This window comes from Chiloscyllium plagiosum, unplaced genomic scaffold (genome assembly GCF_037043375.1).
Source record: "Chiloscyllium plagiosum isolate Xiang-an unplaced genomic scaffold, Cpla_swu_hap1 HiC_scaffold_10, whole genome shotgun sequence".
NCBI classification, from domain to species: domain Eukaryota; kingdom Metazoa; phylum Chordata; class Chondrichthyes; order Orectolobiformes; family Hemiscylliidae; genus Chiloscyllium; species Chiloscyllium plagiosum.
This window is the reverse complement of record NW_028270148.1, coordinates 990,962-1,008,253: the sequence shown is the minus strand read 5'-3', so window position 1 is coordinate 1,008,253 and position 17,292 is coordinate 990,962. Positions and strand designations below refer to the sequence as shown.

At 59.7% G+C, this 17,292-nt stretch overlaps 1 protein-coding gene across 3 annotated transcripts in view; it reads right to left on the bottom strand.

The window, feature by feature from the left end:
- fdft1 (farnesyl-diphosphate farnesyltransferase 1) overlaps positions 1–16,731 on the bottom strand; it is a 31,451-nt gene extending 14,720 nt beyond the window's left edge. The window contains exon 1 of one of the 3 annotated variants that reach the window (XM_087991004.1): positions 16,098–16,731. In XM_087991004.1, the coding sequence (XP_087847130.1) occupies positions 16,098–16,190 (93 nt within the window). In that variant the 5' untranslated portion in view covers positions 16,191–16,731. Of the gene's footprint in view, positions 1–12,225; positions 12,571–16,097 lie in introns of those variants that run through there. The other 2 variants (XM_043695202.2, XM_043695204.2) reach the window with 2 other exon arrangements.
- Between the last annotated feature and the right edge of the window lie 561 nt (positions 16,732–17,292).

Below are 17,292 nucleotides of genomic sequence, written 5' to 3'. Positions count from 1 at the left end.
CACCCCAAACCCCAACAAGGGGGCGCACACACCCCAAACCCCAACAAGGGCGCGCACACACCCTCAACTCCAGCAAGGGGGCGCACACACCGCAAACACCAAAAACAAGGGGGTGCACATACCCCAAACTCCAACAAGGGGGCGCACACACCCCAAACACCAGAAACAAGGGGGTGCACTTACCCCAAACCCCAACAAGGGGGCGCACACACCCCAAACCCCAACAAGGGGGCGCACACACCGCAAACTCCAACAAGGGGGCGCACACACCGCAAACCCCAACAAGGGGGCGCACACACCGCAAACTCCAACAAGGGGGCGCACACACCGCAAACTCCAACAAGGGGGCGCACACACCCCAAACACCAAAAACAAGGGGGTGCACTTACCCCAAACTCCAACAAGGGGGCGCACACACCCCAAACCCCAACAAGGGGGTGCACACTCCCCGAACGCCAACAGGGGGACGCGCACACCCCAAACTCCAACAAGGGGACGCACACACCCCGAAATCCGAACAAGGGGGCGCACACCCCAAACCCCAACAACAAGGGGGCGCACACACCCCAAACCACAACAAGGGGGCGCACACACCCCAAACCGCAACAAGGGGGCACACACCTCAAACCCAACAAGGGGGCACACACACCCCTAACCCCAACAAGGGGGCGCACACACACCGAACCCCAACAAGGGGGTGCACACTCCCCGAACCCCAACAATGGGGTGCACACACCCCAAACCCAACAGCAAGGGGGCGCACACACCCCTAACCCCAACAAGGGGGCGCACACACCCCTAACCCAAACAAGGGGGCACACACCTCGAACCCCAACAACACAGGGGCGCACACACCCAAACCCCAACAAGGGGGCACACACACCCCGAACCCCAACAACGGGGTACACATCCCCAAACACCAACAAGGGGATGAAAACACTCCGAACCCCAACAAGGGGGCGAACACACCCCAAACCCTAACAAGTGGGCGCACACACCCCGATCCCTAACAAGGGGGCGCACACACTTCGAACCCTAATAACAAGGGGGCACATGTACCCTGAACCCTAACAAGGGATGGCACACACCCCGAACCCCAAGGGGGCGAACACACCCCAAACCCCAACAAGGGATCGCACACACCCCGAACCCCAACAAAGGGTCGAACACACCCCAAACCCCAACAAGGTGCGCACACACCCCGATTCCTAACAAGGGGACGCACACACCCCGATTCCTAACAAGGGGACGCACACACCCCGAACCCCAACAAGGGGGCAAACACACCCCAAACCCCAACAAGGGGGCACACACACCCTGAACCCCAACAACGGGGCGCACACACCCCGAACCCTAACAAGGGGGCACACACACCCTGAACCCCAACAAGGGGGCAAACACACCCCAAACCCCAACAAGGGGGCACACACACCCTGAACCCCAACAAGGGGGCACACACACCCTGAACCCCAACAAGGGGGCAAACACACCCCAAACCCCAACAAGGGGGCGGACACACCCTGAACCCCAACAAGGGGGCGCACACACCCCGAACCCCAACAAGGGGGCGGACACACCCTGAACCCCAACAAGGGGGCACACACACCCTGAACCCCAACAAGGGGGCAAACACACCCCAAACCCCAACAAGGGGGCACACACACCCTGAAACCAACAAGGGGACGAACACACCCCAAACCCCAAGGGGGCACACACACCCTGAACCCTAACAAGAGGGCGCACACAACCCGAACCCCAACAAGGGGGCGGACACACCCCAAACCCCAACAAGGGGGCGCACACACCCCGAACCTCAACAAGGGGGCGCACACACCCCGAACCCCAACAAGGGGGCGCACACACCCCGAACCCCAACAAGGGGCGCACACACCCCGATTCCTAACAAGGGGACGCACACACCCCAAACCCCAACAAGGGTCAAACACACCCCAAACCCCAACAAGGGATCGCACACACCCTGAACCCCAACAAGGGATCGCACACACCCCGAACCCCAACAAGGGGCGCACACACCCCGAACCCCAACAAGGGGCGCACACACCCCGAACCCCAACAAGGGGGCAAACACACCCCGAACCCCAACAAGGGGGCACACACACCCCGAACACCAACAAGGGTCAAACACACCCCAAACCCCAACAAGGGGTGCCAACACCCCGAACCCCAACAAGGGGTGCCAACACCCCGAACCCCAACAAGGGGATGCACACACCCCGAACCCCAACAAGATGGCGCACACACTCCAAATCCCAACAAGAGGGCGCACACAACCCGAATACCAACATGGGGGGCACAGACAAACCGAACCCCAACAAGGGGCGCAAACACCCCGAACCCCAACATGGGGACACAGACACCCCGAACACCAACAAGTGGACACACACCCCGAACGTCAACAAGGGAGCACACACACCTTGAACCCCAACAAGGGGGCTCACACACCCCGAAACCCAACAAGGGGGGCACACACACCCCAAACCCCAACGAGGGGGCACACACACCCCGAACACCCAATGAGGGGGCGCACACACCCTGAACCCCAACAAGGGGGCACACACACCCCGAACACCAAGGAGGGGGCGCACACACCCCGATCCCTAACAAGGGGCGACACACCCCAATCCCTAACAAGGGGGCGACACACCCCGATCCCTAACAGCAAGGGGGCGCACACACCCCAAACACCAAAAACAAGGGGGTGCACACACCCCAAACCACAACAAGGGGGCGCACACACCCCAAACACCAAAAACAAGGGGGTGCACACACCCCAAACCACAACAAGGGGGCGCACACACCCCAAATACCAAAAACAAGGGGGTGCACACACCCCAAACCACGACAAGGGGGCGCACACACCCCAAACACCAAAAACAAGGGGGTGCACACACCCCAAACCCCAACAAGGGGGCGCACACACCGCAAACTCCAACAAGGGGGTGCACACACCCCAAACCCCAACAAGGGGGCGCACACACCGCAAACTCCAACAAGGGGGTGCACACACCCCAAACCCCAACAAGGGGGCGCACACACCGCAAAGTCCAACAAGGGGGCGCACACACCGCAAAGTCCAACAAGGGGGCGCACACACCGCAAACTCCAACAAGGGGGTGCACACACCCCAAACCACAACAAGGGGGCGCACACACCGCAAAGTCCAACAAGGGGGCGCACACACCCCAAACCCCAACAAGGGGGCGCACACACCGCAAACCGCAACAAGGGGGCGCACACACCGCAAACTCCAACAAGGGGACGCACACACCGCAAACTCCAACAAGGGGGCGCACACACCGCAAACCGCAACAAGGGGGCGCACACACCGCAAACTCCAACAAGGGGGCGCACACACCGCAAACCGCAACAAGGGGGCGCACACACCCCAAACCCCAACAAGGGGGCGCACACACCGCAAACTCCAACAAGGGGACGCACACACCGCAAACTCCAACAAGGGGGCGCACACACCCCAAACCCCAACAAGGGGGCGCACACACCCCGAACCCCAACAAGGGGACGCACACACCGCAAACCGCAACAAGGGGGCGCACACACCCCGAACCCCAACAAGGGGACGCACACACCGCAAACCCCAACAAGGGGACGCACACACCGCAAACTCCAACAAGGGGACGCACACACCGCAAACCCCAACAAGGGGACGCACACACCGCAAACTCCAACAAGGGGGCGCACACACCGCAAACCCCAACAAGGGGACGCACACACCGCAAACTCCAACAAGGGGACGCACACACCGCAAACCCCAACAAGGGGACGCACACACCGCAAACTCCAACAAGGGGACGCACACACCGCAAACTCCAACAAGGGGACGCACACACCGCAAACCCCAACAAGGGGACGCACACACCGCAAACTCCAACAAGGGGACGCACACACCGCAAACCCCAACAAGGGGACGCACACACCCCAAACCACAACAAGGGGGCGCACACACCGCAAAGTCCAACAAGGGGGCGCACACACCCCAAACCCCAACAAGGGGGCGCACACACCGCAAACCGCAACAAGGGGGCGCACACACCGCAAACTCCAACAAGGGGACGCACACACCGCAAACTCCAACAAGGGGGCGCACACACCGCAAACCGCAACAAGGGGGCGCACACACCGCAAACTCCAACAAGGGGGCGCACACACCGCAAACCGCAACAAGGGGGCGCACACACCCCAAACCCCAACAAGGGGGCGCACACACCGCAAACTCCAACAAGGGGACGCACACACCGCAAACTCCAACAAGGGGGCGCACACACCCCAAACCCCAACAAGGGGGCGCACACACCCCGAACCCCAACAAGGGGACGCACACACCGCAAACCGCAACAAGGGGGCGCACACACCCCGAACCCCAACAAGGGGACGCACACACCGCAAACCCCAACAAGGGGACGCACACACCGCAAACTCCAACAAGGGGACGCACACACCGCAAACCCCAACAAGGGGACGCACACACCGCAAACCCCAACAAGGGGACGCACACACCGCAAACTCCAACAAGGGGGCGCACACACCGCAAACTCCAACAAGGGGACGCACACACCGCAAAGTCCAACAAGGGGGCGCACACACCCCAAACCCCAACAAGGGGGCGCACACACCGCAAACCCCAACAAGGGGATGCACACACCGCAAACTCCAACAAGGGGGCGCACACACCGCAAAGTCCAACAAGGGGGCGCACACACCCCAAACCGCAACAAGGGGGCGCACACACCGCAAAGTCCAACAAGGGGGCGCACACACCCCAAACTCCAACAAGGGGGCGCACACACCCCAAACCGCAACAAGGGGGCGCACACACCGCAAACCGCAACAAGGGGGCGCACACACCCCAAACCCCAACAAGGGGGCGCACACACCGCAAACCGCAACAAGGGGATGCACACACCGCAAACTCCAACAAGGGGGCGCACACACCGCAAACCCCAACAAGGGGGCGCACACACCGCAAACCGCAACAAGGGGGCGCACACACCGCAAACCCCAACAAGGGGGCGCACACACCCCAAACCCCAACAAGGGGGCGCACACACCGCAAACCCCAACAAGGGGGTGCACACACCGCAAACCGCAACAAGGGGGCGCACACACCGCAAACTCCAACAAGGGGGCGCACACACCGCAAACCGCAACAAGGGGGCGCACACACCGCAAACCGCAACAAGGGGGCGCACACACCCCAAACCCCAACAAGGGGGCGCACACACCGCAAACCGCAACAAGGGGGCGCACACACCCCAAACCCCAACAAGGGGGCGCACACACCGCAAACCCCAACAAGGGGGCGCACACACCCCAAACCCCAACAAGGGGGCGCACACACCGCAAACCGCAACAAGGGGGCGCACACACCCCAAACCCCAACAAGGGGGCGCACACACCGCAAACCCCAACAAGGGGGCGCACACACCGCAAACTCCAACAAGGGGGCGCACACACCCCAAACCCCAACAAGGGGGCGCACACACCGCAAACCGCAACAAGGGGGCGCACACACCCCAAACCCCAACAAGGGGGCGCACACACCGCAAACCCCAACAAGGGGGCGCACACACCGCAAACTCCAACAAGGGGGCGCACACACCCCAAACCCCAACAAGGGGGCGCACACACCCCAAACCACAACAAGGGGGCGCACACACCGCAAACTCCAACAAGGGGGCACACACACCGCAAACTCCAACAAGGGGGCGCACACACCGCAAACCCCAACAAGGGGGCGCACACACCCCAAACCCCAACAAGGGGGCGCACACACCGCAAAGTCCAACAAGGGGACACACACACCGCAAACCGCAACAAGGGGGCGCACACACCGCAAACCGCAACAAGGGGGCGCACACACCGCAAACCGCAACAAGGGGGCGCACACACCCCAAACCCCAACAAGGGGGCGCACACACCCCAAACCACAACAAGGGGGCGCACACACCGCAAACTCCAACAAGGGGGCGCACACACCGCAAACCGCAACAAGGGGGCGCACACACGGCAAACCCCAACAAGGGGGCGCACACACGGCAAACCGCAACAAGGGGGCGCACACACCCCAAACCGCAACAAGGGGGCGCACACACCGCAAACCGCAACAAGGGGGCGCACACACCGCAAACCGCAACAAGGGGGCGCACACACCGCAAAGTCCAACAAGGGGGCGCACACACCCCAAACCCCAACAAGGGGGCGCACACACCGCAAACCGCAACAAGGGGGCGCACACACCGCAAAGTCCAACAAGGGGGCGCACACACCCCAAACCCCAACAAGGGAGCGCACACACCGCAAACTCCAACAAGGGGGTGCACACACCCCAAACCACAACAAGGGGGCGCACACACCGCAAAGTCCAACAAGGGGGCGCACACACCCCAAACCCCAACAAGGGGGCGCACACACCGCAAACTCCAACAAGGGGGCGCACACACCGCAAACCGCAACAAGGGGGTGCACACACCGCAAACCGCAACAAGGGGGCGCACACACCGCAAACTCCAACAAGGGGGTGCACACACCGCAAACCGCAACAAGGGGGCGCACACACCGCAAACTCCAACAAGGGGACGCACACACCGCAAAGTCCAACAAGGGGGCGCACACACCGCAAACCGCAACAAGGGGGCGCACACACCGCAAACTCCAACAAGGGGGCGCACACACCCCGAACCGCAACAAGGGGGCGCACACACCGCAAACCGCAACAAGGGGGCGCACACACCCCAAACCCCAACAAGGGGGCGCACACACCGCAAACTCCAACAAGGGGGCGCACACACCGCAAACCCCAACAAGGGGGCGCACACACCGCAAAGTCCAACAAGGGGACACACACACCGCAAACTCCAACAAGGGGGCGCACACACCCCAAACCCCAACAAGGGGGCGCACACACCGCAAACTCCAACAAGGGGGCGCACACACCCCGAACCACAACAAGGGGGCGCACACACCGCAAAGTCCAACAAGGGGGCGCACACACCCCAAACCCCAACAAGGGGGCGCACACACCGCAAACCCCAACAAGGGGGCGCACACACCGCAAACTCCAACAAGGGGGTGCACACACCCCGAACCACAACAAGGGGGCGCACACACCGCAAAGTCCAACAAGGGGGCGCACACACCCCAAACCCCAACAAGGGGGCGCACACACGGCAAACCGCAACAAGGGGGCGCACACCCCAAACCCCAACAAGGGGGCACACACCCCAAACCCCAACAAGGGGGCGCACACACCCCAAACCGCAACAAGGGGGCGCACACACCGCAAACTCCAACAAGGGGGTGCACACACCCCGAACCACAACAAGGGGGCGCACACACCGCAAAGTCCAACAAGGGGGCGCACACACCGCAAACCGCAACAAGGGGGCGCACACACGGCAAACCGCAACAAGGGGGCGCACACCCCAAACCCCAACAAGGGGGCGCACACACCGCAAACCGCAACAAGGGGGCGCACACCCCAAACCCCAACAAGGGGGCGCACACACCGCAAACCGCAACAAGGGGGCGCACACACCGCAAACCGCAACAAGGGGGCGCACACACGGCAAACCGCAACAAGGGGGCGCACACACCGCAAACCCCAACAAGGGGGCGCACACACCCCAAACCGCAACAAGGGGGCGCACACACCGCAAACCCCAACAAGGGGGCGCACACACCCCAAACCGCAACAAGGGGGCGCACACACCGCAAACCCCAACGAGGGGACGCACACACCGCAAACTCCAACAAGGGGGTGCACACACCCCGAACCACAACAAGGGGGCGCACACACCCCAAACCGCAACAAGGGGGCGCACACACCACAAACTCCAACAAGGGGGTGCACACACCCCGAACCACAACAAGGGGGCGCACACACCGCAAACTCCAACAAGGGGGCACACACACCGCAAACTCCAACAAGGGGGCGCACACACCGCAAACCCCAACAAGGGGGCGCACACACCCCAAACCCCAACAAGGGGGCGCACACACCCCAAACCCCAACAAGGGGGCGCACACACCGCAAACTCCAACAAGGGGGCGCACACACCGCAAAGTCCAACAAGGGGGCGCACACACCGCAAACCGCAACAAGGGGGCGCACACACCCCAAACCCCAACAAGGGGGCGCACACACCGCAAACCGCAACAAGGGGGCGCACACACCGCAAACTCCAACAAGGGGGCGCACACACCCCAAACCCCAACAAGGGGATGCACACACCCCAAACCGCAACAAGGGGGCGCACACACCGCAAACTCCAACAAGGGGATGCACACACCGCAAACCGCAACAAGGGGGCGCACACACCCCAAACCCCAACAAGGGGGCGCACACACCGCAAACCGCAACAAGGGGGCGCACACACCCCAAACCGCAACAAGGGGGCGCACACACCCCAAACCCCAACAAGGGGGCGCACACACCGCAAACCGCAACAAGGGGGCGCACACACCCCAAACCCCAACAAGGGGGCGCTCACACCCCGAACCCCAACAAGGGGGCGCTCACACCCCAAACCCCAACAAGGGGGTGCACACACCCCGAACCCCAACAAGGGGGCGCACACACCCCAAACCCCAACAGGGGGACGCACACACCCCGAACCCCAACAAGGGACACACACACCCCAAACCCCAACAAGGGGGCGCACACACCCCAAACCCCAACAAAGGGGCGCAAACACCCCGAACCCCAACAAGGGGGCGCTCACACCCCGAACCCCAACAAGGGGGCACACGCACCCCAAACCCCAACAAGGGGGCGCTCACACCCCGAACCCCAACAAGGGGGCGCTCACACCCCGAACCCCAACAAGGGGGCGCTCACACCCCAAACACCAATAAGGGGACGCACACACCCCGAACCCCAACAAGGGGGCGCTCACACCCCGAACCCCAACAACAAGAGGTGCACACAATCCGAATCCCAACAACAAGGGGGCGCACACACCCCAAACCCTAACAACAAGGGGGCACACACCCCCCAAACCCTAACAACAAGGGGGCACACCCCCCCCAAACCCTAACAAGGGGGCACACACCCCCCAAACCCCAACAACAAGGGGGCACACCCCCCCCAAACCCTAACAAGGGGGCACACACCCCCCAAACCCCAACAAGGGGGCACACACCCCCCAAACCCTAACAACAAGGGGGCACACCCCCCCCAAACCCTAACAAGGGGGCACACACCCCCCAAACCCTAACAAGGGGGCACACACCCCCCAAACCCCAACAACAAGGGGGCACACACACCCCAAACCCTAACAAGGGGGCACACCCCCCCCAAACCCTAACAAGGGGGCACACACCCCCCAAACCCCAACAACAAGGGGGCACACACACCCCAAACCCTAACAAGGGGGCACACACCCCCCAAACCCCAACAACAAGGGGGCACACACACCCCAAACCCTAACAAGGGGGCACACCCCCCCCAAACCCTAACAAGGGGGCACACACCCCCCAAACCCCAACAACAAGGGGGCACACACCCCCCAAACCCTAACAAGGGGGCACACCCCCCCCAAACCCTAACAAGGGGGCACACACCCCCCAAACCCTAACAATAAGGTGGCACACACACCCCAAACCCTAACAAGGGGGCACACCCCCCCCCAAACCCTAACAAGGGGGCACACCCCCCCCAAACCCTAACAAGGGGGCACACACCCCCCAAACCCCAACAAGGGGGCACACATCCCCAAACCCCAACAACAAGGGGGCACACACACCCCGAACCTCAACAACAAAGGGGCGCAAACACTTCGAACCCTAACAGCAAGGTGTGCCAACACCCGAAACCCTAACAAGGGGGCGCAAACACCCTGAACCCGAACAACAAGGGGGCGCACACACCCCGAACCCTAACAAGGGAGCATACATCCCAAACCCCAACAAGGGGGGGCACACCCCAAACCCCAACAAGGGGGCACACACATCCCGAACCCCTACAAGGGGACGCACACACCCCAAACCCCAACGAGGGGGCACACACCCTGAACCCCAACAAGGGGACGCACACACCCCGAACCTCAACAAGGGGGCACACACCCTGAACCCCAACAAGGGGACGCACACACCCCGAACCTCAACAAGGGGGCACACACACCCCAAACCCCAACGATGAGGCGCACACATCCCAAACCCCAACAAGGGGACGCGCACACCCCGAACCCCAACAAGGGAGCATACATCCCAAACCCCAACAAGGGGGCACACACACCCCGAACCCCAACAAGGGGGTGCACACCCCAAACCCCAACAAGGGGGCGCGCACACCCCGAACCCCAACAAGGGGGTGCACACCCCAAAGCCCAACAAGGGGGTGCACACACCCCAGACCCCAACAAGGGGCCACACACACCCCAAACCCCAACAAGGGGGCGCGCACACCCTGAACCCCAACAAGGGCGCACACACCCCGAACCCCAACAAGGGCGCACACACCCCGAACCCCAACAAGGGGGCGCACACACCCCGAACCCCAACAAGGGGGCGCACACACCCTGAACCCCAACAAGGGGGCGCACACACCCCGAACATCAACAAGGGGGCGCACACACCCTGAACCCCAACAAGGGGGCGCACACACCCCGAACCCCAACAAGAGGGCACACACACCCCGAACATCAACAAGGGGGCGCACACACCCCGAACCCCAACAAGGGGGCACACACACCCCGAACCCCAACAAGGGGGCGCACACACCCCGAACACCAACAAGGGGGCGCACACAGCCCGAACCCTACAAGGGAGCGCACACACCCCGAACCCTACAAGGGGGCACACACACCCCAAACCCCAACAAGGGAGCGCACACATCCCGAACCCCAACAAGGGGACGCACACCCCGAACCCCAACAAGAGGGCACACACACCCCGAACCCCAACAAGAGGGCACACACACCCCGAACCCCAACAAGGGGGTGCACACACCCCGAACCCCAACAAGGGGGTGCACACACCCCGAACCCCAACAAGGGGGTGCACACACCCCAAACCCCTACAAGGGGGCGCACACACCCCGAACCCCAACAAGGGGGTGCACACACCCCGAACCCCAACAAGGGGGTGCACACACCCCGAACCCCAACAAGGGGGCACACATCCCGAACCCCAACAAGGGGGCGCACACACCCCGAACACCAACAAGGGGCACACACCCCGAGCCCCAACAAGGGGGTGCACACACCCCGAACCCCAACAAGGGGGTGCACACACCCCAAACCCCTACAAGGGGGTGCACACACCCCAAACCCCTACAAGGGGGCGCACACACCCCGAACCCCAACAAGGGGGCGCACACCCCGAACCCCAACAAGGGGGTGCACACACCCCGAACCCCAACAAGGGGGTGCATACACCCCGAAACCCCTACAAGGGGGCGCACACACCCCGAACCCCAACAAGGGGGTGCACACACCCCAAACCCCTACAAGGGGGCGCACACACCCCGAACCCCAACAAGGGGGCACACATCCCAAACCCCAACAAGGGGTCACACACCCCGAACCCCAACAAGGGGGCACACACCCCGAACCCCAACAAGGGGGCACACACACCCCAAACCCCAATGAGGGGGCACACACATCCCAAACCCCAATGAGGGGGCACACATCCCGAACCCCAACAAGGGGGCACACACACCCCAAACCCCAATGAGGGGGCACACACACCCCAAACCCCAATGAGGGGGCACACACATCCCAAACCCCAACAAGGGGGCACACACCCTGAACCCCAAGGGGGCACACACACCCCGAACCCCAACAAGGGGGCACACACACCCCGAACCCCAACAAGGGGGCACACACACCCTGAACCCCAACAAGGGGGCACACACACCCCGAACCCCAACAAGGGGGCACACACACCCCGAACCCCAACAAGGGGGCACACACACCCTGAACCTCAACAAGGGGGCGCACACACCCTGAACCCCAACAAGGGGGCGCACACACCCCGAACCCCAACAAGGGGGCACACACACCCCGAACCCCAACAAGGGGGCACACACACCCTGAACCTCAACAAGGGGGCGCACACCCTGAACCTCAACAAGGGGGCGCACACACCCCGAACCCCAACAAGGGGGCGCACACACCCCGAACCCCAACAACAAGAGGGTGCACAGACTGGGCCCCAACGAGGGGGCACACACACACTTGCTCATACTTCATATACCAGGGTGGCCGTTGCAAAGAATATTTTTCTTTGAGTTGCCATCTTTTCAACATCTGTAAGTGCCACGAGCAGGGCCTGTCCAGTAGCTGCTGCTCGCTGTGCACAACAGGAGAGGCATGGTGAGCAGTATTGCCGAGAGCGGGTTCCTTGGTGACACGGACAGATCGTGCAGAGGAGAATGCGAGGTTGAGGAAGAGCACTGCAGCGAGAATCACACTGCATAGCTCGCACTGCCAGGGGCCAGGCACTTCTTGCTGCACAGTACATGCTGGGGAGCAGCCCTTGCTGAACAGACAGGCCTACTTGTGAGTTCAGCTCCCAGCCTGTGGAGCAGGCACTTTGTAAAGTTTGTTTAAAGTTTCTGTGGAACGAGCCAGTCAGAGGTTAGACACTCCCACCACATAAACAGCTTGGAATCAATAGCAGAACAGGCAGGCCTACCAATCACACAGACCAGAACCAATCAGATCACCCAGAGAGGCCGAGCCAGCCGGACAACTCCGAGAGCCTCGGCTGTTTGCTGAGACAAGGGGGATTGTGTTATCACAATGCCACGTGGTGTAAACACAGACTTCTCTCATTACACAATCTGACAAGCTGTTCTACAACATTGGGTGATTTTAACAACTTTGGATAAAAGAAGCAAACTGAATACAGCAAGAACACAACAAGTGAATCTATCACTGTATTCAAACAGATGAAAGACTTAACAGACAATCAATTATTCAATGTATAATTTCAGTTACATCACACTGTAAATTTTTGCTATAAATTCTGTGTGTTAGGATTGAGCCCTCCACAACCACCTGATGAAGGAGCGTCGCTCCGAAAGCTAGTGTGCTTCCAATTAAATCTGTTGGACTATAACCTGGTGTTGTGTGATTTTTAACTTTGTACACAACAAGAACAGTATGAGGTGCTGCAGGAATAATACACCGAGCAGGAACAGGGTACTGAAGCAGTCACCTTCTGGGTCGTAAATCTTCTAAAATACTATTGAAATTTTATTTAACATCAACATTGCTAAATCCATGAGAGAAGAACAATGAATATAGCAAAATCAGAGAGAACAACATATCACAAAGAATGTTGGTTACAGGAAAGCCAAGAAATTTGAACTATTGTGTCAGGAATTAAAGAACTCAATGGAGCAGCAGGTTCCGCAAACATGCCCATCCTCAATGATGGGGGAACCCAAAAAGGGAGGGAGGAAAAAGGGCACCACAATAAGCCGATCAGCCTAACATCTTCCTAGGGGAGAAAGTGAGGTCTGCAGATGCTGGAGATCAGAGCTGAAAATGTGTTGCTGGAAAAGCGCAGCAGGTCAGGCAGCATCCAGGGAACAGGAGAATCGACGTTTCGGGCATAAGCCCTTCTTCAGGAATGAGGAAAGTTTGTCCAGCAGGCTAAGATAAAAGGCAGGGAGGAGGGACTTGGGGGAGGGGCGTCGGAAATGTGATAGGTGGAAAGAGATCAAGGTGAGGGTGATAGGTCAGACTGGGGTGGGGGCGGAGAGGTCAGGAAGAAGATTGCAGGTTAGGAAGGCGGTGCTGAATTCGATGGATTTGACTGAGACAAGGTGGGGGGAGGGGAAATGAGGAAATTGGTGAAATCCGAGTTCATCCCTTGTGGTTGGAGGGTTCCTAGGCGGAAGATGAGGCGCTCTTCCTTCAATCGTCGTGTTGTTGTGGTCTGGCGATGGAGGATTCCAAAGACCTGCATATCCTTGGTGGAGTGGGAGGGGGAGTTAAAGTGTTGAGCCACAGGCTGGTTGGGTTGGTTGGTCCGGGTGTCCCAAAGGTGTTCTCTGAAACACCCCAGTCCAACATCTCCAAATCATAATCTATTCAAACAGAGTCAGCACAGCTTCATGAAAGAGAAATTGTATCTGACTAATTTATTGGAGTTTTTCGATGAAGTCCCAATCAGAGTGGCTGTGGGGAACCTCGATGTATTGTATGTATACTTGCAGAAGGCGCTTGACAAGATACCTCACGAAAGATTAAGTCATAAGAGCCCACAGTGTTGGCAATAGAATATTGGGATGGATAGAGAATTGGCTCATGGGCAGAAAACAGCAAGTGAGGAAAGGAGTTAATTTTCAGGTTAGCAACCCATGACCAGTGGGTTCCACAGGGATAGTGCTGGAACCACAATTGTTGTAAATATATATTCATGACTTGGAAGAAGGATGCAAATGTACTGTGCCAAATTTTCGAAATGACACAAAAAAGGGTTTCAAAGTAAGTTGTGAGAGAGATACAAACTGCTTGTGGAGAGATATTAATACATTAAATCAATGGACAAAAGTTGGCAAATGGATTATAATGCGGGTACGTGCGAAGTTGCTCATTTGGAAGAGAGAACAAAACAACAGCATGATTTTTAAATTGAGAAAAACTGCAGAAAGCTGCAACATACACGGTACTTGTGCACGAAACATAGGAAGCCACCATATAGGTGCTGCAGGTAATCATGAAATCCATGGAATATTGATCTTTCTTTCAAAGGGGTTGGAGTATAAGAATAGGGAAGTCTTACTGCAACTGTACAAGATGCTAGTGAGACCACATCTGGAGCACTGTGAGCTGTTTTAATCCCCTTATTTAAGAAAAAAATATCATTTCATTGAAGGCTGTGGGTCCTGACAACATTCCGGCAATAATACTGAAGACTTGTGCTCCAGAACTTGCCGCTACCCTAGCCAAGCTGTTCCAGTATAGTCTGCAGAACATCAGCATAGCTCTGTAGACAGCACCTTCCAAAACCAACAACCAATCCCATTTCAGAGGACAGGGGCAGCAAATATATGGGAACACCATGACCACCATTTAAATGGAGAAATTCTGAAGAAGACCATCCCGGTTTGGAAATATGTCACCATTCCTCCATTATCACTGGATCAAAACCTTGGAACACCCCACCCTACTGACAGTGGGTCTACCCACAGCACATGGACTGCAGCGTTTCAAGAAGGCAGCTCACCCCCACCTTCTCAAGGGGCAAGTATGATTCATAAACAGAGAGAGAAGAGAATACTGTCCATGGTTGATGTTACATTTCCCAACAGTTCACGGTGTCAATAACTTCAATTGGAAACACCGACAGCCACCTCCAAACCTCTCCGGGGTACCGGGCACAGACACCCATCCTCCAACACTCTCCCGGGTACCGGGCACAGACACCCACCTCCCAACACTCTCCCGGGTACCGGGCACAGACACCCACCTCCCAACCCTCTCCCGGGTACCGGGCACAGACACCCACCTCCCAACCCTCTCCCGGGTACCGGGCACAGACACCATCCTCCCAACCCTCTCCCGGGTACCGGGCACAGACACCCACCTCCCAACCCTCTCCCGGGTACCGGGCACAGACACCATCCTCCCAACCCTCTCCCGGGTACCGGGCACAGACACCCACCTCCCAACCCTCTCCCGGGTACCGGGCACAGACACCCACCTCCCAACCCTCTCCCAGGTACCGGGCACAGACACCCACCTCCCAACCCTCTCCCGGGTACCGGGCACAGACACCCATCCTCCATCCCTCTCCCGGGTACCGGGCACAGACACCCATCCTCCATCCCTCTCCCGGGTACCGGGCACAGACACCCACCTCCCATCCCTCTCCCGGGTACCGGGCACAGACACCCACCCTCCATCCCTCTCCCGGGTACCGGGCACAGACACCCATCCTCCATCCCTCTCCCGGGTACCGGGCACAGACACCCACCCTCCCTCCCTCTCCCGGGTACCGGGCACAGACACCCACCCTCCATCCCTCTCCCGGGTACCGGGCACAGACACCCATCCTCCATCCCTCTCCCGGGTACCGGGCACAGACCCTCCCACTTCCTGTACCTCCAGGTTCCGGGAACGGGCCCCTGGCCCCAGTTTGTATTTGATCAGGTTCAGCAGCTCCTCCGGGTGTCCAAGAGACTGGAGAAAATCCATGGGGCCTCAGGCAGCCACCTCACCCCAGGATCACCACCTCACTCCAGGACCACCACCTCACTCCGGGATCACCCCCTCACTCCGGGATCACCACCTCACTCCGGGATCACCCCCTCACTCCGGGATCACCCCCTCACTCCGGGTTCAATCCGGGATTACTCCCTCTCTCTGGGATCTCTCCGGGATCTTTCTGGGATCACTCCCTCACTCCAGGATCACTCCCTCACTCCGGGATCTCTCTGGGATCACTCCCTCTCTCCAGGATCACTCTGGGATCACTCCCTCACTCCGGGATCACTCCCTCACTCCGGGATCTCTCTGGGATCACTCCCTCTCTCCAGGATCACTCCGGGATCACTGCCTCTCTCTGGGATCACTCCCTCTCTCCGGGATCACTCCCTCTCTCCGGAATCACTCCGGGATCACTCCCTCTCTCCGGGATAACTCCCTCTCTCTGAGATCTCTCCGGGATCTGTCCCTCACTCCGGGATCACTCTGGGATCACCACCTCACTCTGGGATCACTCCCTCACTCCGGGATCACTCTGGGATCACTCCCTCTCTCCGGGATCACTCCCTCTCTCCGGAATCACTCCCTCTATCTGGGATCACTCCCTCTATCTGGGATCTCTCCGGGATCTCTCCGGGATCACTCCCTCACTCCAGGATCTCTCCGGGATCACTCCCTCTCTCCGGAATCACTCCGGGATCACTCCCTCTCTCCGGGATCACTCCCTCTCTCCGGGATCACTCTGGGATCACACCATCACTCCGGGATCTCTCCGGGATCACTCCCTCACTCCAGGATCTCTCCGGGATCACTCCCTCTCTCCGGGATCTCTCCGGGATCACTGCCTCTCTCCGGGATCTCTCCGGGATCTCTCCGGGATCACTCCCTCTCTCCGGAATCACTCCGGGATCACTCCCTCTCTCCGGGATCACTCCCTCTCTCCGGGATCACTCTGGGATCACACCATCACTCCGGGATCTCTCCGGGATCACTCCCTCACTCCAGGATCTCTCCGGGATCACTCCCTCTCTCCGGGATCTCTCCGGGATCACTCCGGGATCACTCCCTCTGGTTGTTCACTCTCTCTGTCTCA